Here is a 23,712-nt window from a genome sequence, read left to right as displayed (position 1 = left end):
CAGTAGCCCAAAGTACTGAGATGGTGATGTGCACGGCATTAAACAAATATGATCGCTGTTGAAATGCCACCCTTTATACCGTACGGCTAGTGCACATCTGCAGCACGTGGCCGTCATACAGGCCCTTCCTTGAATTTGTTTGTTTCACACGTGATAAGAATCTCAAAGAATTGGGACGAGGTTCATGCAGAGGGTCTGCGCCCATAGTGAGCACGTTGCTGAGCAGACAATACAATATGGCGTTTTTGACATTGGACGGCTGTATCGGTACCGGCACCATGACCTTACATCTTGGGTTGCATCTTACCAGTTCCCGGATTGTATCGGGAGAAATCCAAGTCATTGGTGTTTCAAGGTGCAAAGGAATGACTGTACAGCAGGTAGACATACAATTTGGTATGATACGGGAAGTAGTAGGTGAGGATGCAAACAGAGGTCCTGCTGTCAAAAATGTACCGGTACATCACGCCACGTAAAAACATATAGGCGCTGTTTTTTTGGGGGAGGGGACGAGGAAAGGCGATGAGTAGTGTGGATAGCAGATTAATCCTTCGAATCAAGTGATGTTCGCCGCTTCAAGTTCACTTTACGGCTTGCTCCTCATTGGGCGATGCACTTTAAACGGCGGCTTCAGATTCGCCAGGGTTCGGCTGTCAGAGAGAAGCCGTGGCCAGCAGCGCCAACCCAGGCTTTGGTGAGGTCCTGTTACACCAATTCTCCGTACTAGCGATGGGGAGATGATGTTCGGGTCTGTACATTCATTGGCGAAACCTGTACGACACTCACACCTTTTACTTCTAACAAGCCACTCACGACCGGTCTGCCGGTTCGGATACAGTAAGAGTGCGGCTTTTTAAAGGAACAACACCTCTAAAAAAAATAGAGGTGTGATGCTGGTGTGTACCCATTTGTAAGAAAATGTGAATATCAGTAACAATGTCATGTTCAGCGTACGTTACGACTCCGCTTCTCCGCGCTGTCTCATATCTGCTCAATGGAACATTCTCTGCTATAGTGTGGCAATCAAGAACAAGGTGCACGTGAGTGCCACTGGCGGCAGATCCACCCACAATCCGCAAATGGGAGGCCAGTGGTGCTGTATTTGCTTGAGTAAGGGTTAATATGCAGTTGAGTGCAGATTGCGGGGGACTGCTATCGACGGCCGGCTGTTCGTTCTGGGCGACACAAGAGCCAGGGTTGTGAGCGGGCTGCAACGCCATGCATGCTTTGCTACCCTGAAGTTCCAGGTTGTTATATGGGATTTGGGGGTCCCCACACGAGCCCGTACACGCACGATGTGAGATTTCCACTCTCTTTTCTTGTCCTGTGAAATTGCATCGACAGGCTGGGAGTCGACGATATGCCTACCCATCCGCTTCAACTCACTTGCCTGGGAGTGATATATGGTACGCCGTTGCTGGCGTCGATATTCGTCATCTTACGGATCTATACCAGGCGGAAACTGAATCTTCGGTTGAGCTGGGGTAAGTAGTCGTCGCAACTAGGGTGAACACGACTGACAATACTTCACAGATGACTGGCTTATCATACTGCCATTACTGCTCTCAATAGCCCTAATAGGGCCCTCACATAGACGTATGTGCCGTTGTCAGTTTGAGAATGGGACTCTTTTTCTAATTCTTCATAGATGTCAAGATGTGGCATGTGGGAGTGCACATTTGGGAGGTGCCGCCAGATAAGATAGAACCGGACTACGACGAGTACTACGCAGTGAGTCTTATCATTCGTGAAGTAATGTTCTCCTGCTTACAGCTTCCAGGTAGTCATGGCATTCAATCTTCTAAACATACCCATATTGCCACTCGTAAAGGCATCCATTATACTTCTCCTCCTCCGCGCAGGCTCCGTCATCCAATGGCTGAAACGAGTCTTGTACGCCATTCTCGTATTCACTGTTGGAAGCTCACTGATACCATGGTTCTTATATATTTTCATTTGTCCTCCTCAGACCGGGAATACTTGGAAGCCAGCAACCTTCGGAGGCCTTCGTTGCATGGGCCGCCACAGGATGGGCGAGATGTTGATCTGGGTGACTTGCGCCAACCTCTTCACCGATCTACTCATCCTACCAATCCCCTTTATCATCGTCAGAAGGATGATGAGCGCACGGCTACGATCACGACTGGTAGTACTTGCAGTCTTCACCTGCAGTTTAGCGTAAGCATTCCACCACGACTTCTGCAGTCTCCACCATGTATGTATTAACACACCCAGCGTAACCGCCATCGGCGCCGCAAAAATCTACCTCTCCTACCGCGATCGCCTCTTCACGCTCTTCAGCCCGGACTGGACCTACCCAATCGACTACTGCATCAACCACATTGAAAACAACGTCGCCATCATCGTGGCCAACATCCCCATACTCCGTGGCCTCGTCACCCGCTGGGTCTTCAACTTCCGCACAAAAGCCCCACCCCCTGCACAGCGCGCGCGCGAGATTCGCAGTGATTGGCAATGGAACACGTCAAACTCGTCAGACATCAGCCGCATACCTAAAAAAGCAAGGACGCCCCGCATGGTTCGAAAGATCATCCCCTGTATCGAAGACGACTTTTCTAGTAGTCTTGCCACCAGACCGAGAGGCGCAGACGAGGCAGGATCCGGTGGTGACCGACGAACAGAGTATCCATCTCGAATCGTCACAACGCACGATCTCCGACACAAGATTTCGTACTTTCCGCGCTCACGCAGGAACAGCCTCGAGCGCTACGAAGCAGCCGATTCCTGTGAAAAGGGCGACATGTTGGAAACGGTGCGTAGTATGGGTAGTGTGGGATCTGCGCCAACGCTCGTGGAGAATCCGGGAGGCGAGTTGAGGTGGAAGAGCATGAGTGTGGAGTTGGAGAGTCCACCGTTGAGTGCGACGACGACGAGGTTCTCTGCGCAGACGCTGTCACCGATCGCGCCGTTGACCCCGTGTCGTTTGAGGGCTGTAGAGGATTTCGAGGAAGATCGCGATGAGATATACCCATATAACCCAGGCCCATGATGTTTTGAGCCTTCATAGCGTATTGATGAATTCCTAATGCTCCAATGTCCCATTTCACACTCTACATTAAACTGTGCATTCGAAGAAGCTTTAATCTATTATTCCTAGCAGCACTCAGCTTCATTATTACCTAAACTATGCCCAACAGCATCATCCTCGCTACATCAAACCGCACGTCATCCACAGACAGTCTCTTCTTGCACCCTTTCACCAGCCTCAATGTCGGGCAGTTACTTCCCATCACTATGCACCCCAGATTTCCCTCATCTCTGTTTCGTAGTGCATCCATGAACCAGCCGTTAGCTCTGCACATCCTATACACTACCCTACCTTACCTCATCCACATCTCGTCGCGCGTGCCCTGCGGCCAAGCAGATTCTGGTTTGGAATCAAGACATGGTCTCGGCGCAGAGGCCCGCTTATCCGCATGGGGTACGTACCGGCACCGTGCCGTGCCTAGGACCGAGTCCGTTTGATCGCCCGTAGAGCTGGTGAGAGTTGACGCAGATTAGACCGCACCATTTTTGGTCTGCAGAGAAAGAAAAGATGAGCGGTAGCAGTTGGTAACTATTAGGCGGTGTGAAGATTGCATCTGACTCCGCAGACAGTGGTGTACCGTATGACTCTAGAGGGATCACTGGGGTTTGGGGAGATATTCATGCCGTGCTTTAGTGGCCCATCCGTTTCTTTATGACAACCATGGCCTGCATCTCCATTACCTAGTACAGACCGGGAGGACCCAAGAATGCGGATGTTCGTGCTTTGCGTGGGGAAAGCTTTTACTGGGATAGTCTGTGCTGTATCCAGCCAGGGTACCTACCATGGTCCAGGTATTTCTTAGCAACGGCTCAGCTCAAACATCCAATGTTATACAAATTGAACATTCCCACTGAACATGTGGATCAAACACAATCACCTTGAGAGTGGTCAGCCAGGAAAAAACAAACTTTCGTCCGCGCAGCCGTCCGATCATGCGTTCGGCGGCTCGACCCATTCTCTAACGGTAAAGTACCCAATGGACCCATAAGCGAACATGGTTTGTTAAACGCCCGCAGTCCACAACTCCCACCAACCGCCACTCCGCGACACCTTCGTGTGACACACACATCGGCGTAGTGGAAGGAGATCCCTTGCCAATTGCCACGTTATCTGCGCTTGAGTTCGGTAAGAGGGTGTAGCCTGTACTTGCCAGATCGAATGTCTCCCTCCGCCAGCTCCGCGGATGATATGGTTAAATGCGACCGCGATCTTTATTGTCCTCAAGCCAGCAGTGCACTAGAATTCGCGGTCAGCCGGCGGAGTAAACCCCCTCGTCTAGGTCAACGAAGTTGTTTCCTTGTAGGTGGAGTGATTCATTTGCCTAAATGAATATGGCCGCTTTTGTGGAGATGTGTTGCGTGGCTGGCCGATGATGCCTAGGGCAGATTTCTTCCGCCGGAAGGAGCGACATCGGTTAGGTTGGCGGAATAGGTATGCAGGGCGGTCCTCTGTAAGGATGCTTCGGGCTTGTGGTGGGCTTGTGGCGCTGTTGGAAGCAGGGCTTGCTCCAGTGGGAAGGGAAGTAAGAAGAGGCATGTTGTGGATTACGGGCCATGATATGCTCGGTCCGTTCCATGCTGGTCGTACTAATGTAGCTATTATACCCTGATGCATTGGTTGTATCGTCAAGTACAAGCGTGTACATTTTTTCAAGATGCTCGTACAGTTCTGACACTGTGTACTTTGGGTTAGTGCAATTATATGCATGTACCCCTGCTTCCAAATTTTAGATGAAATCGGCTTCGTCACTTATGACTTGCAGACGGAAAGGTAGTGGGACTTCATCTGGTACAGTATGTTGTTATACATAATAAAAAGTGTGGCATAAGAAGGCCTTTTCGCATCGACTGGTCAACATTGATCAAAGAATCGCTCGATTCCAACAGGGAGACGGCAATTCCGACACTGCACAAAGCACGGAGAATCTACCGCGTTGATCCAGACGTAGTCTGAGGCCATCTTGAGGCGACTTTTTTATTGATAGGGTATCCATGCATGAGTTTGGGCCAGGGCCTTTCAATCAGATGACAAAATAACCGCAAAGATCTGTTTGAAGGCAAGCAGTTGAAAACATTTCGGTCGTAAGCTGTAGGAAGAAATTAGGCAGGTTCGTAATGGGTGCTATATCGAAAGTACGCCGAGTAGGACAACCGCAAGCGAGGCCATAGTGTATGAGGCTGGAGTGAGGCTATGTGCCGATGACACCTCACCCGATAATACCTTTTCGTCATCGCGAACGCATTGTGTTATGTTAGTGATTTCGGTGGGACAGAGGACGCGTTTGAAATTTGCGCTGTGTTACGTTAACTTAATCCTGGTGGGTCTTTCTGGAGATGAAATACCTTGGAAATGATGCATCTTGCAACCAATCAAATCTCCACTGACAGCCGGCTCGTAGTGTCTCGGGAAGGTTCTGGCAGCCGTCTATAGAACTAACACCCGCCATGTTCTCACCGAACACGGATTGGTCGACACCATACTGCTGGGCGCATGCATCGGTGGACGTGGTATTTCCACCAGGTACCTGCAGGAGAACTCAGCTTGAGAAGTTTGCGCAGCAATGCTGAAAATACTCACTGCAAGTGTAAAACGATTCGCAGTATTGATGTCGTAGGCGGTATTAGAGGCTTGGATGATCATGCTCTTTCCAATGAGTGGTTCGCTGGTGAAATCCAGCTGATAGCAGGCACAACACCACGCGCTCTCCACACTGCCACCTGTAAGCTCTGTAGTGATGAAGGTGCCGGCGAATCCGTATGACAGAGTGTCGTTCACCGCCCACGGCTGCTGATTTGAGCATTGGAAAGCCGTCCCACCGTTGCAGCCTGTACCAGCAGCGATGTCAGCAGGCTTATCGTCAGCCGTACATGACAACACCGGTCTGGTAAAATCTGCCTTTCCTTTCCAACCGCAAGACGGTTTACAGCAGTCCCAGAATCGAGTTGTGATGGCTTCGCCGGAGTAGTTAAGGTGCGCACATTGGGCAAGAACCGCGAATAGTTTGACAGAGAGAATAATCTTATGTAGATGGTGCGATGTCATTGCGTGATGTAAAACCTGAAATTGACGTTGTTCGAGACTGGAGTGGTAGATTTGCGAGCTAGGGATCCGCGCAGTTGTAGGAAACTGTATATGAATTATGCCGGGAAAGAGGGGCCTTTCTTCTGGTCCCGTCGCAGGGAGAGATTAAACTGCTTTGGATTTACAGAGCCGAGAACATGATCTGTTAACCCTGGTTCGTTGCCACGCAAGGATCAGCAAAGCTTGGTACTGAAACGTTCGGCCAGGGTCGACTCTTCGGACAAGTCGAAGAGGGATAGTCACCCGTCAGTCCTGACTGAACATACTACACGCCAATGTCCGCTTGACTGCCTTTGTAACTGTCCCCTGTGACCGCAGCAGTGACCGTTTTCCATGCCTCTTACGCGGAGTGTTATGGCCCCCGCAATTCGGCAATCGCGGCGGCCGTGCATTTGGTGCATCAAATGACAATCTTGGTAAGATCAAACTGTCCATGCAGTGCCCTCTGCCATGCTTCTTGTGGTGACCTATGGGATGCATAGCATGTCTTGCGCTGATCGGTATGCCTCACCTCGGCTATCAGCATCTCCAAGGCCAACCAAAGTGCTTCTCTGGGCGGAGTACCGGTATCATCGCAGCCTAGATAGTGATCGAGACGCCCTTAAAGCGCTCGAACGCATGGCGTTTGAATGGTTGGATGCCACCATAGAATTTGGCCTTAATTATTTCTTTTTGGCTCGGCGTGGCATTTGCTAGTCTAAGGAAAGGCGGTAAGTACATCGGTCGACTGCTCAATATTCTTACAGCCATAAAAACCGATACAGGATGACACTGAGCCTGTTGTGAGGGTTGCACAGTCAAAGCGCGACTGCGGATGATAGTCGAGGGTCGGCACTGTGATGACATCCTGTGTAATGACATCCTCATCATATAAACTGGGCATAACATAAGCCGGGTATGTTATTTAAATCACAAGAGAAGAGGGTGAATACAGTGCCGGACGTCAGGGTGAGGGTCGATGGGATTGAGGGACGACATTGTGCCAAGGCCCTAGTGAGCACCAAAAGGACGTCATGAACACCACACTACGATACAAAACCGGTTTACAGTAGCCATATTTATCTAAAGTAGACTAAGAAGTAGTTTAGGTAGAAGAAGTAAACCTAAATAGGGTTTATTATACTATATATTCCACAAAAGTAAACTACTTTTATTTCTACTTCTATTAATCTACTAGTATTACGTAGTAATACCTAGTTTCCTACTATTTAAGTATTTTTCCCCTCCTTTCTTTAATCTTCTTCACCACCTCTATCACCACCTCTATCACCACCACCACCTCCACCACCTCTATCACCACCACCTCTATTATCACCACCACCTCTATTATCACCACCACCTCTATTATCACCACCACCTCTATTATCACCACCACCTCTATTATCACCACCTCCTATTAGTAAAAATATCATGACTTATTATTATGTCATATGTGCGTATAGCGTGAAGCTAATCTTTTCTACCCCTTTTTATCTTAGTTAGGTATTATAGCGTATATTAGAAATAAAACTACTTTTTATACTTAATTTAAACCCCTACTATAAAAGTAAACCACTACTTTAATAAAAGTAAACTACTACTTTAAACCTATTTATAGGTATACACAAGGGCAGTTTACACCTATATAGTAAACCCCTAGCGTACCATTCTATAGTAAACAATCTTTTACCGTAGTGATGTATAAAGAACCTGAAATATGAACGATCTAAACATTAAGTGAAGAATATCTAACTAGTATTGCCTGCTACTAAACCCATTTGTCCCAAATCTATATACTTTGTAGAAGTTGCATACCCTCTTCTAGCTTCACAAGACCAAGACAATCACATTTCCTCACATCATCGTTGCAAATTATTTAGGACATGGAATTTAGTACACTATGTCTGAGGCTGTGGGAGTGATTACAAGGATAGCAGTACATTTTGTATTCAACATGAAGGCTGCAAGAACATTCATGCAAGCCTACACTGTCCACCGCTATGATACCACATCAGACCACATCAGGTAACCGCGTCTGCACCCTCACCGATAGCCCCAGCCCCACCACGAGAGGCCTGATTGACCAACCGGACCAGATTCCACATCCTCAGAACCATCATCATCATCATCATCGCCTCTGTCACCCTTGCGCTGTTCGACATCACCAATATGTAGTTGCTGCAACACCTCCGCGGGTTCCGCTTCGCCATCACTTTCATATATTTCGCCCTCTTCCAGTTCGCCATGGCCAGAGATGCTGCTCATGTATTGAGCATACGCCAGACCGCTGCGATGTAAACCTGTGTCGCGATGGAAACCGTTCTGGTTATACCCATCTGCGTCGTAACTGGCGGCGGTGTGGCTCGGGCAGCCGTGATGACCGGTCCAGGGTCTGCCGCAGATGTAGCAGATTTCGTGGCCGCAGTGACATCTTCGTGTTTTTATACTTAGCTATTGCATTTATATTGTTGGGGGATGAAAGATTGGACAGAGGAGAGGAAGTGAAGAGACATAAGCTTGGGTTCGAAACTTACTGAATGTGATTGCACCCTTCTCGTAGTTCGATGATCGTGTGGCAGGCATAGCATTGTTGGAATTTGTTTTCACGGATTGCTTTTTCCATTTCTGCGGCGTCCTCGTCGTCTGAGCAGGCGTGCTCGTTGGCCTTGCCGTTGATCAGGGTCTTGCACTTGGTACATGTGAGTTTGTCACAGGCGTCGCCGTCATGGCACACTGCGTAAGCCACACCAGAGGTTGGGCATTGAATATGCGTCCTCGGGTCCAGGAACCTGGCGCAAGATGTGTTCGCGCAGTACACACGGTTTCTGTCTCCGTCAGAAACTCCATGCCTATGGTAGCGAACGGTATGCATGTACATACCTGGCCAGAACCTTGTATTCAGCTTCTTTCTCTGTGAAGGCTTCAGCTGTATCATGTTCCACGCAGTGCTCATAGTCTTTGATGTGAAAGACGTGACCACAGCATTTTGGTGGATATTGGCTCTCATCTCTAGTGGCCAGAATGTAGAAGGCAGTTAGGTCATTGGAGCAAATCCAGTGCCGCCCGCAAGGCGCCAGTGCAAGTTTACAATCAAAGCTCTCTGCGTCTTCGCATATGACGCAAATGTTAGGGATTCGCGCCATGCTAAGAAATGTTCGAAGAGTGGCCAAGTTGAGAAAGCGTAGAATGTAAGACATTGAGAGAGGATGCAAAAAGCCATCTCAGCAAGCAAAAATTTACACTTAAAGCGAGAACACACTCACCGCACCGACCCTTCAAGGCAAACGCTCCTCGTTAACGCGGCGTTGACTTGGTGACGCGTAGTTCGGTGAGCTGCTTTCACTGCTTAGCGATAGAAAAGCCCAGTGACTGCGCGTTGTTGCGAGTGCGCAGGCTACAACTAATTAAGGGACACCGCTAATCATCAGCGTGAAAGTGCGAAATCAAACCATCACAATGTTGAAAGAATGCTGTACATAGGCATCTGGGTGTCGGTCTGATACGGCAGATTAAATCGTAGTGTAGACGACAAGTGACCAGAGGAAGAGAGACGAGGTGGCAATATTACAGGAGATGATATATATATATATATATTTGATATCTATATGTTGGCTACACGCCGTATAAAGCTATGTGATACACCTCATAACGCCCAAACATCATGCAAATATTAAAAATCAAGTGGTGCGACATGATCATCTTCTGTCAGACCACCTCCCGCCTGCGCTTTTCCCTCCCGGTCTCACACCAGCCTTCTTCTCACTACCCGCGAATTTCTGCTCGTCCTCTTCCCACACCTTCCTTTCCATCCTTCTACGCGCCGAATAGGCCCGGGAGAACTTCCACACCTCCAGATCGTGAAGGTTCCACTGCTCCACCGCTTCGACAATCGCATTCATCATGCGATCTTTGCTCTTAATGGCATCTCTGGCTCTATGCAAGCGCTCCTTTTCTTTTTCAATCCAGCGCTTGTCAGGCACCTCCTGCCCTTCGATCGGCGCTGGTGGATCTGGCCGGGGGAAAATGATGAGTTCTGATTTCTCACTTGGTGAGCTGGGCTCCGCGGTGGAAGACGCGAGTTCAGGAAGACCAAAGCCAAAAATCCAGTCGAGATCGTGCTGGGTGACCCGTTCGGCTGTGAGCCAGAGTGTGTGAGCTGGCGCGGCAGCGACGAGCTCTTTGAATTTAACAACGCGATACGATTCTGTATGGCCTTCGTCGATGGATTTTCTTGTCAGTTCCTTGATCCAAAGATCACGCTTGGCGTTGTTGCGCAGGAAGTTAACATCCAGAGTGTCCCGCGTGTAATGCAGCGAAGTGATTGTGTAGGGATGGGGTACCGTTCCAATTGTGAAGAACTTGGTACTATTAACAAACTCGGGAAATTCTTGCAGTTTAAGTGGCTTTTTGGGATTGCATGGTTTGCATTTTGGTCGATTCGGTGGACACGACATGGGCAGAGGTGTAGTTGGACATTGGGTCAGGTTGCGGGCAATGTCGGTTGCCTCGTACATGAGCGCAGTTGTGTGTTCGGGCAACGGCTTTGCAACTACGATGCCTTCTGGATGTTGCTCCTGGAATGTCAGATGAAGATGTGAGTTGATCAGGCTTGCAAGCAGATTGTAGCCCTCAGCTGTGGTCGTGCTCGCGAGCTTGTCAGCAACGGTCTTGTAGTCTTTGCGAAGGACTTTGTTTGTGTAAAAGGCGATACCATTGGCCTTTTTGTCGACAGCAACATCTGCGGATGGCAGCAGATTGACAACGGGCCCACCGTCTAACTCGGCCAGCTTCATAATCTTATCCTTGTTGGCAGTGGTGTCCTTGAGGAGGTCATGATTCATGACCTTCTTGAGCGCGTCGTTGACAGCACCATCTTCTCCAAAGAGAACACCCGTGTTAAGGGACTGCACCCTTGACAGCTTGGGGAACTCGTTGCGTCGCAGAAAGCTCAGCATGGGGTTTTCATATTCGGCCATTGGTAGAGCGAGATAGTTTGTCAAGATGCCTCCACCCATGTTTCCCCAGGCCAGCCACCTCATGATTTCCTCATTGACACTGCTGTCCAGCTTCATGCGCTGAAACAGCTGGTATTGAGGGTGCTTCATAGCCTCAGCGCGGGATAGCACCATAGGTTTGAAGCCCTGGGCCCACCACGCGCGCCGCCAGGCCAAGATCAGCCTGTTCTCTGCCTGGGTAACGTCCTTGTTCTGCTCGCTCTTCGTGTCGTAGTACGTATAGATTGGCGTTCGCTCGCGGAGCGGTGGGAGTACAGCGCGGTTCTCGTCGAGCGAGACGGCAGAGGAGAAAGGGTTGCGCCATTTGAAGTCGGAGAGCCATTCGATCGCACGGTAGCTACTTGCGGCGGTGCTGTTGGGCTGGACTGGAGGTTTGTGCGCTGCCGGGCCAAACGGATTCGGTACGTTGGGAATGTCGGGCAGCTCAGGAAGCTTGGGAAGATGGTCAGGGAGCTTAGGGAGATGGTCGGGGAACTTGGGCAGGTCAGGCACGTGAGGGTGCTTGACGGCCTCGGTCACCTGTTCGTATGTGGGAACCTTGGGAAGACTGTCGCGGGTGGGAAGGCCGTAGAAGATGAGGTTCACGACGATGAAGAGGGCGATGATGATGGCGACTTGGAACCTCCGCGGCGGCATCTGGAGCCGTATAGGATGCCCGAAGATGCTTCGCTGCACCGGCATGATGGGCGTAGGGTGAGATCTGGAGAGCGAGGAAATTGAGAGAGAGAGAGGATGAAAGACTACCGCAACATTTAGGAATTACCGACCTGGTCTTCCTGGATGCTGACAGCGAGCCGACATCCGTGGTAGGCCTCTTCCCCCCCCCCGGAAAAAAAGAGTAGTACCAGACAGATCTCGCAGCAGAGAGAGAGAGCTAGTGGTGAAGAACAAAAAAAGGGAGTCCCTACCACCTAGCAATGGCAAGACGGCGCAAAAGAACATGCACGCAATGGCCCGAAGTCGCAATACTGTGGTTTTCTGGTGCTGCTTATTAGAGGCCGGCTTGTGCTTACAATGCGTACCCAGCCTCTAGAGTAGTTTTACTTGTCACCAGTTCGCGACGACGAGGTGTACCACTAGTGTAGGGCTGACCCCTTCCCCGCCCCTCGCTGGTGGGGGTCAGCCACCCACCGATGTCGCCGAAGCGTGGTGAACAATTTGGCCCGATGCGTCATACTCTTGAATTCCTCCATTTACGGGACGATTGGAGTGCTTCTACCCCTCTCCCTCTCTCTCGCGGATTGGAAGAACATCTCCTTGAATTGAGTCGATAGTCTTCTTTCCGTTGCCTCTGAGACACGTCTTCGACTCTGCTTACTGCTCACGCAGCCAGCCCTATCCTTTTTTACATTTGGCCTCGCTCTTTCCACGTCCATTGAGCGCGACAATGGCTTCACTCACTCAAGGGACCATTCCTGACCCTACTGCAGACCTTCACTGGTCCGACTTCAAGGGTCCAATCCACGAGATCTTCGCTGCAAATGCGCGCAAACATCCCGAGCGATCTTGTGTAGTGGAAACCGCGACTAGCAACACACTAGAGCGCAAGTTCACCTACAAACAAATATTCGAGGCTACCGCCGTACTATCCCATCACCTTGTCCAGAATGGGATACAGAGAGGTGAGGTGGTCATGATTTTCGCCCACCGAGGCGTGGACCTGGTAGTTGCCATTATGGCTGTTTTGGCCGCAGGAGCGACTTTCTCAGTACTCGACCCACTGTAAGTAGCGTGAGCGTGAGCCCATGGCTCTCAAAGCAGGATCTAACAATGCCATAGATATCCCCCAGATCGTCAATGCATCTATCTAGAAGTTTCTCAGCCACGTGCTCTCGTGGTCATCGACAAAGCCACACGCGAAGCTGGCCCTCTCTCGGAACAAGTCCAGACATACATCAAGGACCATCTGCAGCTGAGGACTGAGATTCCAGCGCTCGAACTCAAGGATGACGGTACACTGTTTGGAGGGAATCAAGACGGTAAGGATGTCTTGGAAGAGCAGCAGAGCCTCAAAGTGGAACTCCCCGGCGTTCTAGTTGGACCAGATTCGACACCCACGCTTTCCTTCACGTCTGGCTCGGAAGGAAAGCCAAAGGGTGTAAAAGGACGACATTTCTCCTTGACCCACTATTTCCCCTGGATGGCTCAGACCTTCGGCCTGTCTGAAAACGACAAATTCACCATGCTTTCTGGTATCGCCCACGACCCCATCCAACGAGACATCTTCACACCTTTGTTCCTCGGTGCACAACTGCTCGTACCCAGCAAAGAGGACATTCAGCATGAAAGGCTTGCAGAGTGGATGCGCAAGTACGGGGCTACTGTCACACATCTCACACCTGCCATGGGTCAGATCTTGGTAGGAGGGGCTTCAGCAATCTTCCCTGCTCTACATCACTCTTTCTTTGTCGGCGATCTGTTGATCAAACGCGACTGTCGCAGACTGCAGAATTTGGCACCGAACGTTCGCATCGTAAACATGTACGGTACGACGGAAACTCAGAGAGCTGTCAGCTACTTCGAGCTTCCTAGTTGTACGGAGGCTCCAGAATATCTGGACAGCATTGGAGAGGTCATCCCAGCCGGTCGTGGCATGAAGAACGTTCAACTATTGGTCGTCGATCGTGAAGATCGTAACAAGATCTGTGAGCCTGGACAGAGTGGTGAGATCTATGTCCGCGCAGGTGGTCTTGCAGAAGAATATCTCGGACTTCCTGACCTCACAGCGACTAAATTCGTGGACAACTGGTTCGTGGATAAGAATAAGTGGGTGGAAGAAGATAAAAAGAGAGTAGAAAGCCAAGGTGCGGCTGAGCCATGGCGAGAGTTCTACAAAGGCCCCCGCGACAGGTTATATCGATCTGGCGATCTGGGCCATTACAGTGCGGACGGAAATGTACACTGTACAGGGCGAGTTGACTCACAGGTCAAGATTCGTGGATTCCGTATCGAGCTTGGAGAGATTGACTCGCATCTCTCTGCTCATCCTCTTGTGCGTGAGAATGTCACGCTTTTGAAGCGCGACGCTTACGAGGAGCCCAACCTCGTCAGTAAGTCATACACGCCCTCCAAATCACCCGAATGTTACTAATGATTAGGTTACATCGTTCCTGAAATGAAGCGATGGTATGACTGGCTTGAAGAGCGAGGTACGAAGGATAGTGACTCCGTGGATGACACCAGCATGGTCACACTCCTCAAGCGCTTCAAGTATCTTCGTGATGATGTCCGTGAGCATCTAAAGAAGAAACTGCCCGCATACGCTGTTCCTTCGGTTATTGTCCCGCTGATTCGATTTCCCCTGAACCCAAATGGCAAGATCGATCGTCCAGCTCTTCCCTACCCAGAACCTGCACAACTAGCTGCAGCTGGTGCGAGACGCCCATCCCAGCTTGGTGCTGCCCTGACTCCTACCGAAAAGACTATGGCAAAGATATGGGCAGACCTGCTCGGTGACCGTGGGGTTGTAGCCGACAGCATCAGCGGCAGTGACTCTTTCTTTGATCTTGGAGGGCACAGCATTATAGCTCAGCAGCTTCTCTTCAAGATTCGTCAAGAATGGAAGGACATCAATGTACCCATGACTACAATTTTCCAATACCCCACATTACGCGGTTTCTCGGCCAATATTGATCAAGCCATGGATCCCATCGGTCTACGTCTGGACACTGCAGAAGCCATCGAGGATGATCCAGAAGATGAAGCTTACTCTGCTGATGCTAGGGAGCTAGCAAATCAATTGACCGAGTTCAAGACTAGAGAGCCTCTGAAGCCTGGAGAGGAGGTACACACATTCTTGACTGGCGCTACTGGTTTCTTGGGAGCATACCTGCTTCGTGATATCCTTTCGAGGCCTGGAAAAGTCACCCTTTTGGTTCGCGCCAAAGACACCGAGGCAGCACTTGGACGTGTCCGCCAGACCTGCCAGGCGTATGGCATCTGGGATGATAGCTGGACTGCTAGGCTTGAGCCTCTTGTTGGTGATCTGGAGAAGGAACGGTTCGGTCTCACCGCCGATACCTGGAACAGTCTTGTAGACTCTGTCGATGTCGTCATCCACAATGGTGCGCTTGTCCACTGGGTCTTGCCATACTCTCGTCTGCGCGGTCCCAACGTTGTATCAACCATGACTGCCCTCTCCATGTGCGCAGTCGGCAAGCCCAAGAATTTTGGACTCGTCAGCTCCACCTCGGTTCTTGACACCGATTACTTTGTCCAGCTCTCGGAGAAGAGTCTCGCAAAGGGCGGCACTGGTGTCCTCGAAGAAGATGATCTCGAGGGTTCACGCAAGGGTTTAGGTACAGGTTACGGCCAATCCAAGTGGACTGCCGAATATCTCACCCGCCAGGCCGGTAGGAAGGGACTCGGTGGCTGTGTAATCCGTCCTGGCTATGTCCTCGGTGACCCAGAGAACGGTACTACCAATACAGACGACTTCCTCGTCCGCATCCTCAAGGGCTGCATTCAGCTCAAGTCACGACCAGACATCGATAATACCGTCAACATGGTGCCCGTTACCCACGTCGCACGCGTTGTCGTAGCTTCAACCTTCAGCCCACCTGTTGCGCCCCTGGGCGTCGCGCAAGTGACTTCACATCCCCGTATCACTATCAACGAGTTCCTCGGCAGTCTCGAGCGCTACGGCTACAACGTCCCCAAGGTCTCGTATCCAGAGTGGAAGGCACAAATGGAAGCATACGTCGCCGATCGCTCTGGCACCAAGGAGGAAAATGCTCTGCTACCCCTCTTCCACTTCGTTACTGGTGATCTACCTGCTGATACCAAGGCGCCTGAACTGGACGACAAACATGCAGCCGAGGCACTTAAGAAGGATGCTGCATGGACAGGACAGGATTGGAGTGCGGGCGCAGCAGTGACGGAGGAGACGGTAGGTGTGTACATTAGCTATCTGATCGAGTTGGGGTTCATGCCAAAGCCGGAGTCGAAGGGTGTCAAGGACCTGTTGATGAGCAAGATGACGGATGCAATGAGAGAAGGCATGAAGTTGGTCGGTGGTAGGAGAGGTGTCTAGACAAGTAGATGTAGTTTCCAAGAGAGAAAAGAAAAGCGCGGAAAAGATAAGGTTGGATGAATTCATGGATTATCTATGTCCAGTATATCATGGTCTTGTGTCTTGTGTGTAGATTTAGATTATCGTCAAGGAGTACTGATCTACTGAGTATATTGGCTGAAAAGAGTATTCACTTATAGTTCGTAAGTGTGTTCCTATACTATATCCCCCCCCTCCCCCCATCATTTCCTTCAGCCGAACATGCATGCCGCCTCCACCTTTCTCATACGGCTTTGATACCCTTTTCCCTTCAACTTTGGCAATACCGAGTATACATATGCCACGACCGTATACGGCATACAGGTAAGAAACAGAACGAACAAGCCCAAGCACTCTAGTGCGCTGGGCGATGTTTGCGACGCTTGGATCTCAGGCTGGGGAAATACGGTGTGGACTGGTATACTAGGGTTGTGATGAGGTGGTTCATCCTTCGGGTCTGGGGAATGTTTGCGAGGTTGATTTTGGTGTGGTGGTGGGTGAGAAAATAGCACGGCGTGTGGTGATAATCTAGCTTTGAGGGGTCTATGTGTGTTGCATCTGGGGATCTACATCATTGTGGTCATATGTACAATAAATGTGTACCTCATCGTTGCTGACTGAATGGCTAGCCTCACCCTGGGGGTTGGCCAACCTCGTCCCGAATGGTTTAATCTCAAAATTAACAAGTGTGTGTGTGTTTGTGGGTGGGCGTCTTATGTCAGGATCTGCAGGGTGGATTGTTTGCGTAGCGTGAAGTTATGAAAAAAGAGAGAATGGGATGCTGATTCGTGGCGTGGGGGGAGGGTAGATGGTATGTATATGGCAACAGTGCCGAGGAGAAAAATGGTCTGGGCGAGACTTTGCTTAAATTTTGAGTTTATTGTCTATTTTTTTGACTTGATAGCGGGGAGATGTGCATCGTGTCAGACTGGTTTGGGTAAATACACACAGTAAGCTCAGAGTATAGTGCCATCCAGGGTGTCCAGTATGTCGTCGCTGTTCTTTTGGCCTTGTTGGTCGTGTAAAGCGTGTTTTCGCGCCAGACCCTCCTCGCGCTTCCGACGTTTCCGCATGTCTGCGTCTTCCCAGGCTGGCCTCGACGAGCCTGGTGGGCTCGAGGTGGTGGGTTGCGAGGCGGCGAGGAGCGCGGTGCGGAAACGTGCTATTCGGTCTTGGTTGATGTTGAAGCGCTCGTTTGCAATATTTACTAGAGTTTCCAAACAGCTCTCGTCTACTATGGCGATATTGCGGCCTTGGTCATTTTGGTAGCCAATGATGGAGTCGAAGGAGTAGCCCGTTGACCGCACTGCTACCATGGGATTCGACTCTCCGGTTTTGGTGCAGCCCAGACTGACAGCACCACTCTCGCGGAAGCCGGCACTAAGGGCTGCTGTCAGAACGACTTGCGCATCTTGGAACGAGGCAGTCAGTATGTGAAGAATCTGAGCGCTGTCAGCACTGGCAGGTTACAGAATGCTTGGTACATCTACCATGGGCTCAAACTTGAGGTGGATATATCGTCTTGTTGCAACGTCAGATGTCGTTGCCTTTCCACAAGGAGAATGCTCAAGACCGAATTTCGGTATATAGTTGGGTGACGTTTCTTCTGCTTGTGGAATGGGACAGTGTGATATGAAGAGCCATGCTCCACCCCCGCCTTTTCCACCAGGTCCTGCACGAGAGTCCTCTGTATCTAGAGCAGCGTCGTGACCATCCTGATTTCCTATAGCCGTATCACTTCCGTTTTGAACAGCCTTGCGTCCTTCGCAGAAAATGCTAATGCGACCAGAGCAGCTGCTTGTTGTGACGAGGCCTCCCAGGCTATTGATCTCGCCTATCAAGGTGCGAATTGGCGCATCGATGGAGCCTTTTGGAGAGAGGTCATGATACTCGCCATCTGGTGCATCGAGCTGCTGCAAGATGACTTGTTTGCGAGTTGCGAAGCGGGTGGTCATAGTGCGGGGGTGGAGATTGGGTTTGGCACGGGTGACAGCTGACAGCGCGTGTTAAAATTTCGCGAGGTCGCGTCGTTTCGCGCCTTGTCCCTGTGAACTATCATAACGAGTGCGTCATCGATGTGACAGCCAACAAGTCAATCTGCCCAAGAAACAACAAAGCTTCCTTTCAAATCTCGCGACAATCGTCACACACACACGCGACAGAGAGGAGGAGCTGCAACCATGCCTCGTAAAGCGGTCAGAACAGCGGCAGCTTCTGCTTCTAGGAGCTCTTCTAAGCGTCCTGCCCCAGACGCACCAAGCAGGCAGTCGAAACGAGCCAAAGCGGCAGCGCGACAATCCTATGTCGAAGCAAACACAGACACGGAAGGCGAGGGCGATGCAGCGTCGTCTAATTACGAGGACCCCAACGAAAAGGATCAATCGTCCGACGAAGATACAGATGAGTCTGTTAGCGAGGATGGCACAAACGCAAAGCAGGTGACCTCGCGAGGGCGGCCGGCAAAGTCCAAGATACTACCAGTGCACAGGAAGCATGCAGACGAGAAAGAGCTGTGGAAGGCGGGAGCGAAGCTCGCACCTGGAACGCAGATCGTCATCAAAAAGCCCAAAGCTCGAGATGCAGGCGACATCCCATACACGGACGAGACGATCCATCCAAACACCATGTGAGTAGGTAGGATCCGTTCAATCGTATGACAAACTAATCTCCCAAAGGTTATTCCTCCAGGATCTTGCCGCAAACAACGATCGCCAGTGGCTGAAATGTATGTGGACAGCCCCAGCTTACCCCAGAAAGCGGAAGCAGTTGTTATCCCCAATGGTCGCCTTGCATCTGACATGTTACAGTGCATGATCCTGATTATCGAGTGGCCTTTCAAGATTTTAGCACTTTTACGGAGAAGATGTCAGAAAAGATCATAGAAGCAGACGAGACGATTCCGGAGCTCCCAGTGAAGGATGTGGTAAGTGAGAAAGCTAAAGTGTTCCTACTCTAATGCGACTAACATGTTCTACAGATCTTCCGCATCTACAGAGGTTGCCCTGCCTGACTCAGTATCTCAAATGTTGCACCAAAGCTGATGTTATCAGATATACGGTTTTCCAAAGACCCAACTCCCTACAAGGTATGCAGCAGCGTTTCAGCCATCCATCATCTGGCTGCAACTTGTGTCACTCGAGCTGAAGCGACGATAGACATACTTCTCTGCTGCATGGTCTCGAACAGGTCGAAAAGGACCCTACGCTCATTACTACGTCCAGATTCAACCGAACGGTGGCAGCTTTGTCGGTAGGTGACAATTTCTTAGTACTTATCCGACGGACTTCAGGATGTTGTGAAACCGCCCCGGGTACATTCGTCGGCCTGATGATATCGCTCGGAAGAAGTATACGCCCAGTCATGCATCTCGACACATGCATCAATGTCAAAGGTTGGACGACATGTCCAGGTAGACTTGACGAGTCCCGTGCTTGACCATGCACGTCATGGTGCCACGACTGCTATGCCAATACCAGAAGCGAGCCCCCAACCAGTGCCATTGGACCAAGGATGCGGAGAACCACACCATGGACGTTGCACGAAGATGCACAACATCGACTTCCGTTGTTTGGACAACACTCCATGCTGAGGTCTGAAAATCCCTTGCCGACCGCCGTTCTGCCATGCCACTTTCCCGTACTGCAAAATGCATGGATCCGATATGACCAAGGTTAGAAATGATGTCGGAGCCCACATGTGGACATAACGATCCAGCATGCATTAGTCTCCGGCTTGGTGCCATGACTCTCGATGGTTGCACAATGGCCTTGTTAGCACAATCGGAACTCGGCCAAGCTACCAATGATTGCCGGATCCCCTGGCCCTCTTCAGCCTGCCGCGTGCGAGATCTGGAGGCCCGGGTACGAAGTTCTCATAGCACATGCGTGGCAAAGATGGCATGCGCTTGGCTCAAAGACGAGTGTTTGTATTTGTAAATTCGCTAACAAACGCTAGGTGGCGGATACTGGCAGCCAGACGCTGCATCGCTCAGCAAGCTTCGTCGTGACATTGATCGAGCACCGGATCATCTCAAATCTGTGCTCCGAAACGAGGGCATCAGAAAGGCGTTTTTGCATGGTGTACAAGATGATAATAAGAAGGTTGTCAAGGCATTTACCAGCTTACCAGGGAATCAGTCAAACGCATTGAAGCGCAACCCCAAGGTAAGCTCCATCAGCCGTTCTACTTTGCGAAGATGCGTCCATTGCCGGATCGCCCAGGTGTGGTTATCAGCCTTGACCAATTTTGGGCGTGGTCAGCAGCGCTCCCAAATTCCAAGTTTTATAGTCGTGTTTCGCATTGCGCCGCACAAGACTATACGCGGGTATCGCTGTCTCGGATCTATGGTGGCAGTGACTGCAAGGAGAGTACCATTCGAATGCCGCGAGAGGATGTGTCGTCGCTCTTTTGGGCGTGTCGCGGCTATCTGGCATTTTCTTGAAGCCCAACTGCCCCGCACGCGATGTCGAAGTCGAATGCCGGGCAATTGCCATGCAGAGCCACACGAGTTTTAGTAGCGGTCGCCTGTGGCTGCGGCAGAGATGTGTGGACCAGCAATTCCTGCCATTTTGTGCAATCGGATTAGCGGCTGACTTGTGGTGATCAGGATTATGCTCATGATCACAAAGACATTGAGCTTCTTCGGCTTCGTAGCTTTACGATTGGGACGAAGCTGGCTGATCATGAGGTAGTTGGGCCTGGGGGCCTTGATCGAATCGCAGAGCTGGTCCGTTTGATGGTGCCGTTTGTAAGTTTGAATCCAGTGCCGAAATGTTAGTAGCGGGAGCGATTTCTGCATTCAGAACTGGTCAGAGAGGAGGAGTGAAGGGTGACCCTGTCATAGGGTGCAGCCAACAGAGCAGCAGCCTCTTTTGCAGCTTGATGTGCTGGCACTGCAGTCACCCGCACCAGTTTTACATCGTCATAGTGGCACCACCCGGGACTTGGTACTTTGTGCAGACTGCTGACCGACGCCCCGCAGATCTCGTACTTGAATGGCGTTTGCATGCCCGATGACGAGAGTTCAACGTCGAGTGCAGACGAGAACGAGAACGCGGCTGCAGAGAGCGATGGGGACGAAGGAAGCGAAGGGTCGAGTTGAGGGGCCAACCCTGTGCGGTACTGTGGACATGGTGGTGTGGCACTTCTGGTAGGCGGTGTTTTCGCTTGTTCTTGTGGAGGATGATGGCTGGCCAGCAGAAAGGGTGGATTGGTGGAGGAGTTGTGGTAGCTGGATGACCGGGCGCTAAGTCCGCCAATAGAGGCAAAGAGGAGGAGAGCAAGGGGAGCAAGGGAAGCAAGGGGAGCAAGGGGCAGGCGAGCAAAGCGAGGGCGAAAGCAGTTAGTCTGGCTGGCTCCGTTCTTGGCTGCAGACGGGAATGGTCACGTTACCTGGCCTACAGTAGCGCCGGTTCAGCCGACGCACCTCCCAATCCGGCTTAGACTATGGGCCAGGGGCGGCAAAGCCAGCGGTCCCAAGTCCACGCACTCAGACGCGGCCCGTCTCTTAGTAGCCACTCTACTGGTCTGCGCGGTAAAACAAGGCCAAACGACGTTACACACGCATACTGTACTCCAAGTACTCCAAGTACTCCACTTACTCTCTGCCTCCTTGTGTTACTTACATGTACCACAAGAGTTGCCATGTACATACAGTACCTCCAGCCGGCACCGATGTCCTCCGTCCTCATCCTTTTGGCTCGACATCGACACAAGCTCACTGCAGGCAGGAATGGATGACTGCATCGAGCCGAGCCCTTTTTAGGGCCATGACCCGTGCGGCAAAGCATCGACATGGGAAGGGAGCGGGCTGCTGGCCGCCAGAACAATTTGCCCGATCAGCTGCCCTCTGTGTCCTGCACAGAGACAGGCCCCTTGTCATCGCTGTGACATGTTTGTACAGGTCGCGTTAGGGTTACGGGCCGGGACGCTGGCTGTCCGCTGGGTTTGCATGGGCTCGCATTTCTCTCATTGGCACATGCGCCTAAACCTGTCCGCATTGTCCGATCCCCCCCCTCCATTTGCAATTACAAAACATCCGTCGTCGACCGACCGCTTCATTTCAGATAGACAACTGCCTACCGTACGATACGCACACTTGCTTATTTTCCGACCAGAAGCCTGTTTCTGCTTTCCGCACCGCCCGCGGCTGACACCTGCGCCCTGTTGCCGTGTTTGCACGCTTCTGTCGCAGTGCGGCGGCGAGGGTAGGTTGGCCGTGGCCGTAATGCACCGCGCGACGTAGGCTTCGTGAGTCAGAATGTCCATGGCCGGTTGGTCCAAACATCGATAAACAGCCGGGCGGCACCGTCCAGCCAATGCATGGACAAGCCTGGAAGCGACAAAGTGACGTTGGGCCTTGCGCGCACCCCTCGGCCAGGCGGGAAAAGAGCAGCAGCCATGGGAGACGGGATGGCGTAGATGGGCTTGGAGTTTATCTTGATTCATCATTTTCGATTCATGATGGATGTCTCGCAGGGCGGATTAGACGGATGGAGGGCATACAAAACGGTGCCTACCGGTACCTACTGTAACACACAGCTCAGGTCGTTCTTCGGCGGTGCCACAACACGCTGCCTTGCTGGCTGACTGACGACTGACTGATTGACTGACTGACTGACGGACGGACGGACGGCCCACCGTGGCTTGCAGGTCCGCATCCGCATAAGCACCATGCCTCCCCCAAGTGCCCATAACCTTGCCAAACCATGGTTTACCTACTACAGGCTGAATGTTGGGAGCTACTGTCGCAGCTTAGAATCGTCGCTATACATGTGCATTGCGTTGCCTTGCGTTGCCTTGCGTTGGATGTGCGTGCGCGCGTGCGTGCGCAAGTGCGAGTGTGCGTGCGTATGCGTGTGTGTATACCTATTCACAACATCAAACACCTACCGTAATCCCCCGGTCTAGCAAAACGTTAAAACCACCGAACCTGGGCCACCAGCACACGCCCGGCCGCAGGGCTAAAGAGAAAAAAAAAAGACGCCATCTTGCTGACTCCGGCGCAGTTGTCGTCACAATCCATTCAAGCTCCCACCACCCACCACACCACCAGCAAAGCCTGCCCCGACTTGCACCTAATACAGCCGCGAGCCCGTGTCCTAGGCAGTTTTTTGAGTCGGGGTAGCGGGTGTAGCGGCGTGGGTTGATGGTGTGGTTGCGTGAAGAGGTATAGTACATGAGAGTTGATGCTATGACATTGCATTACCTGGTAGGGTATGTCGATGTTGGATGTTGGGGACAGTATCTGAGATGGCCATGCGCTCATGGTGTACTTTACCCCAGCACGCCGATTTGTTGGAACGCGAGCAAGTAAACAGGAAAGCAGTCGCTGTTTTCTTTCTTCGCTCCGTGTGACTCTGGGGCGGCTGGGTGCGGGATCCGGGATCTGTTGGTGAGGTACTGTAGGTCCATGGGCTTCTTTCTACCTAGCTAGTTTGCTTCGACACCGGCAAGGCGCAAGGGGGCGTCGTGTGTATGTCCAAGTTCACGAATTTGCATTTCTCACCAGTCCGTGTCTCCGGAGCTTGGAGCGTGAT

General features: G+C 51.3%; 10 protein-coding genes across 10 annotated transcripts; 6 read left to right on the top strand and 4 right to left on the bottom strand.

The window, feature by feature from the left end:
- Window positions 1–236: 236 nt before the first annotated feature.
- IAQ61_008801 (uncharacterized protein) lies at window positions 237–476 on the top strand (the record flags this gene model as incomplete). Its single annotated transcript, XM_066098132.1, has 1 exon — window positions 237–476. One exon carries the CDS (start codon window positions 237–239, stop codon window positions 474–476), a length of 240 nt encoding a protein of 79 aa, XP_065951771.1.
- Window positions 477–788: 312 nt separating this feature from the next.
- On the top strand, window positions 789–3,094 carry IAQ61_008800 (uncharacterized protein). Its single transcript, XM_066098131.1, has 6 exons — window positions 789–896; window positions 950–1,484; window positions 1,534–1,596; window positions 1,649–1,731; window positions 1,781–2,178; window positions 2,236–3,094. The coding sequence occupies exons 2-6, from the start codon at window positions 1,361–1,363 to the stop codon at window positions 3,008–3,010; spliced, it is 1,443 nt and encodes a 480-aa protein (XP_065951770.1). The 5' UTR covers window positions 789–896; window positions 950–1,360; the 3' UTR covers window positions 3,011–3,094.
- A 53-nt stretch (window positions 3,095–3,147) lies between these two features.
- IAQ61_008799 (uncharacterized protein) lies at window positions 3,148–3,486 on the top strand (the record flags this gene model as incomplete). Its single annotated transcript, XM_066098130.1, has 1 exon — window positions 3,148–3,486. The coding sequence occupies one exon, from the start codon at window positions 3,148–3,150 to the stop codon at window positions 3,484–3,486; it is 339 nt and encodes a 112-aa protein (XP_065951769.1).
- Window positions 3,487–3,905: 419 nt separating this feature from the next.
- On the top strand, window positions 3,906–4,188 carry IAQ61_008798 (uncharacterized protein; the record flags this gene model as incomplete). Its single annotated transcript, XM_066098129.1, has 2 exons — window positions 3,906–4,013; window positions 4,066–4,188. The coding sequence occupies 2 exons, from the start codon at window positions 3,906–3,908 to the stop codon at window positions 4,186–4,188; spliced, it is 231 nt and encodes a 76-aa protein (XP_065951768.1).
- A 440-nt stretch (window positions 4,189–4,628) lies between these two features.
- Window positions 4,629–7,005, bottom strand: IAQ61_008797 (uncharacterized protein). Its single transcript, XM_066098128.1, has 5 exons — window positions 6,728–7,005; window positions 6,397–6,583; window positions 5,627–6,213; window positions 5,392–5,573; window positions 4,629–5,342 (listed from the first exon to the last, which is right to left on the bottom strand). The coding sequence occupies exons 1-5, from the start codon at window positions 6,998–7,000 to the stop codon at window positions 5,171–5,173; spliced, it is 1,401 nt and encodes a 466-aa protein (XP_065951767.1). The 5' UTR covers window positions 7,001–7,005; the 3' UTR covers window positions 4,629–5,170.
- A 1,147-nt stretch (window positions 7,006–8,152) lies between these two features.
- On the bottom strand, window positions 8,153–9,417 carry IAQ61_008796 (uncharacterized protein; the record flags this gene model as incomplete). Its single annotated transcript, XM_003836387.2, has 3 exons — window positions 8,990–9,417; window positions 8,644–8,934; window positions 8,153–8,540 (listed from the first exon to the last, which is right to left on the bottom strand). The coding sequence occupies exons 1-3, from the start codon at window positions 9,304–9,306 to the stop codon at window positions 8,153–8,155; spliced, it is 996 nt and encodes a 331-aa protein (XP_003836435.1). The 5' UTR covers window positions 9,307–9,417.
- Window positions 9,418–9,804: 387 nt separating this feature from the next.
- On the bottom strand, window positions 9,805–11,805 carry IAQ61_008795 (uncharacterized protein; the record flags this gene model as incomplete). Its single annotated transcript, XM_003836386.1, has 1 exon — window positions 9,805–11,805. The coding sequence occupies one exon, from the start codon at window positions 11,803–11,805 to the stop codon at window positions 9,805–9,807; it is 2,001 nt and encodes a 666-aa protein (XP_003836434.1).
- Window positions 11,806–12,511: 706 nt separating this feature from the next.
- Window positions 12,512–16,156, top strand: LYS2 (large subunit of alpha-aminoadipate reductase; the record flags this gene model as incomplete). The annotated part of the gene is made up of 3 exons (XM_003836385.2): window positions 12,512–12,846; window positions 12,904–14,174; window positions 14,223–16,156. The coding sequence occupies 3 exons, from the start codon at window positions 12,512–12,514 to the stop codon at window positions 16,154–16,156; spliced, it is 3,540 nt and encodes a 1,179-aa protein (XP_003836433.2).
- Window positions 16,157–16,402: 246 nt separating this feature from the next.
- IAQ61_008793 (uncharacterized protein) lies at window positions 16,403–18,157 on the bottom strand. The gene is made up of 2 exons (XM_003836384.2): window positions 17,665–18,157; window positions 16,403–17,616 (listed from the first exon to the last, which is right to left on the bottom strand). The coding sequence occupies exons 1-2, from the start codon at window positions 18,127–18,129 to the stop codon at window positions 17,131–17,133; spliced, it is 951 nt and encodes a 316-aa protein (XP_003836432.1). The 5' UTR covers window positions 18,130–18,157; the 3' UTR covers window positions 16,403–17,130.
- Window positions 18,158–18,354: 197 nt separating this feature from the next.
- IAQ61_008792 (uncharacterized protein) lies at window positions 18,355–21,275 on the top strand (the record flags this gene model as incomplete). Its single annotated transcript, XM_066098127.1, has 9 exons — window positions 18,355–18,800; window positions 18,850–18,899; window positions 18,982–19,097; window positions 19,152–19,170; window positions 19,225–19,259; window positions 19,330–19,423; window positions 20,129–20,337; window positions 20,781–20,921; window positions 21,156–21,275. The coding sequence occupies 9 exons, from the start codon at window positions 18,355–18,357 to the stop codon at window positions 21,273–21,275; spliced, it is 1,230 nt and encodes a 409-aa protein (XP_065951766.1).
- Window positions 21,276–23,712: the final 2,437 nt, after the last annotated feature.

Source organism: Plenodomus lingam, assembly GCF_022343315.1.
Source record: "Plenodomus lingam strain CAN1 chromosome Unknown contig_5, whole genome shotgun sequence".
Classification (NCBI taxonomy): domain Eukaryota; kingdom Fungi; phylum Ascomycota; class Dothideomycetes; order Pleosporales; family Leptosphaeriaceae; genus Plenodomus; species Plenodomus lingam.
This window is presented reverse-complemented; position numbering and strand designations above follow the sequence as displayed.

Coding starts and splice junctions, on each gene's coding strand:
- IAQ61_008793 (XM_003836384.2), bottom strand. CDS start 18,129: ATGACCACCCGCTTCGCAACTCGCAAACAAGTCATCTTGCAGCAGCTC. Junction 17,617..17,664: donor ACCTCAAGTTTGAGCCCATG/GTAGATGTACCA, acceptor GACAGCGCTCAG/ATTCTTCACATACTGACTGC.
- IAQ61_008797 (XM_066098128.1), bottom strand. CDS start 7,000: ATGATGAGGATGTCATTACACAGGATGTCATCACAGTGCCGACCCTCG. Junction 5,574..5,626: donor CGAATCGTTTTACACTTGCA/GTGAGTATTTTC, acceptor GTTCTCCTGCAG/GTACCTGGTGGAAATACCAC. Junction 5,343..5,391: donor CAAGATGCATCATTTCCAAG/GTATTTCATCTC, acceptor AACGTAACACAG/CGCAAATTTCAAACGCGTCC.
- IAQ61_008800 (XM_066098131.1), top strand. CDS start 1,361: ATGCCTACCCATCCGCTTCAACTCACTTGCCTGGGAGTGATATATGGT. Junction 1,597..1,648: donor AATAGGGCCCTCACATAGAC/GTATGTGCCGTT, acceptor AATTCTTCATAG/ATGTCAAGATGTGGCATGTG. Junction 2,179..2,235: donor GTCTTCACCTGCAGTTTAGC/GTAAGCATTCCA, acceptor TAACACACCCAG/CGTAACCGCCATCGGCGCCG.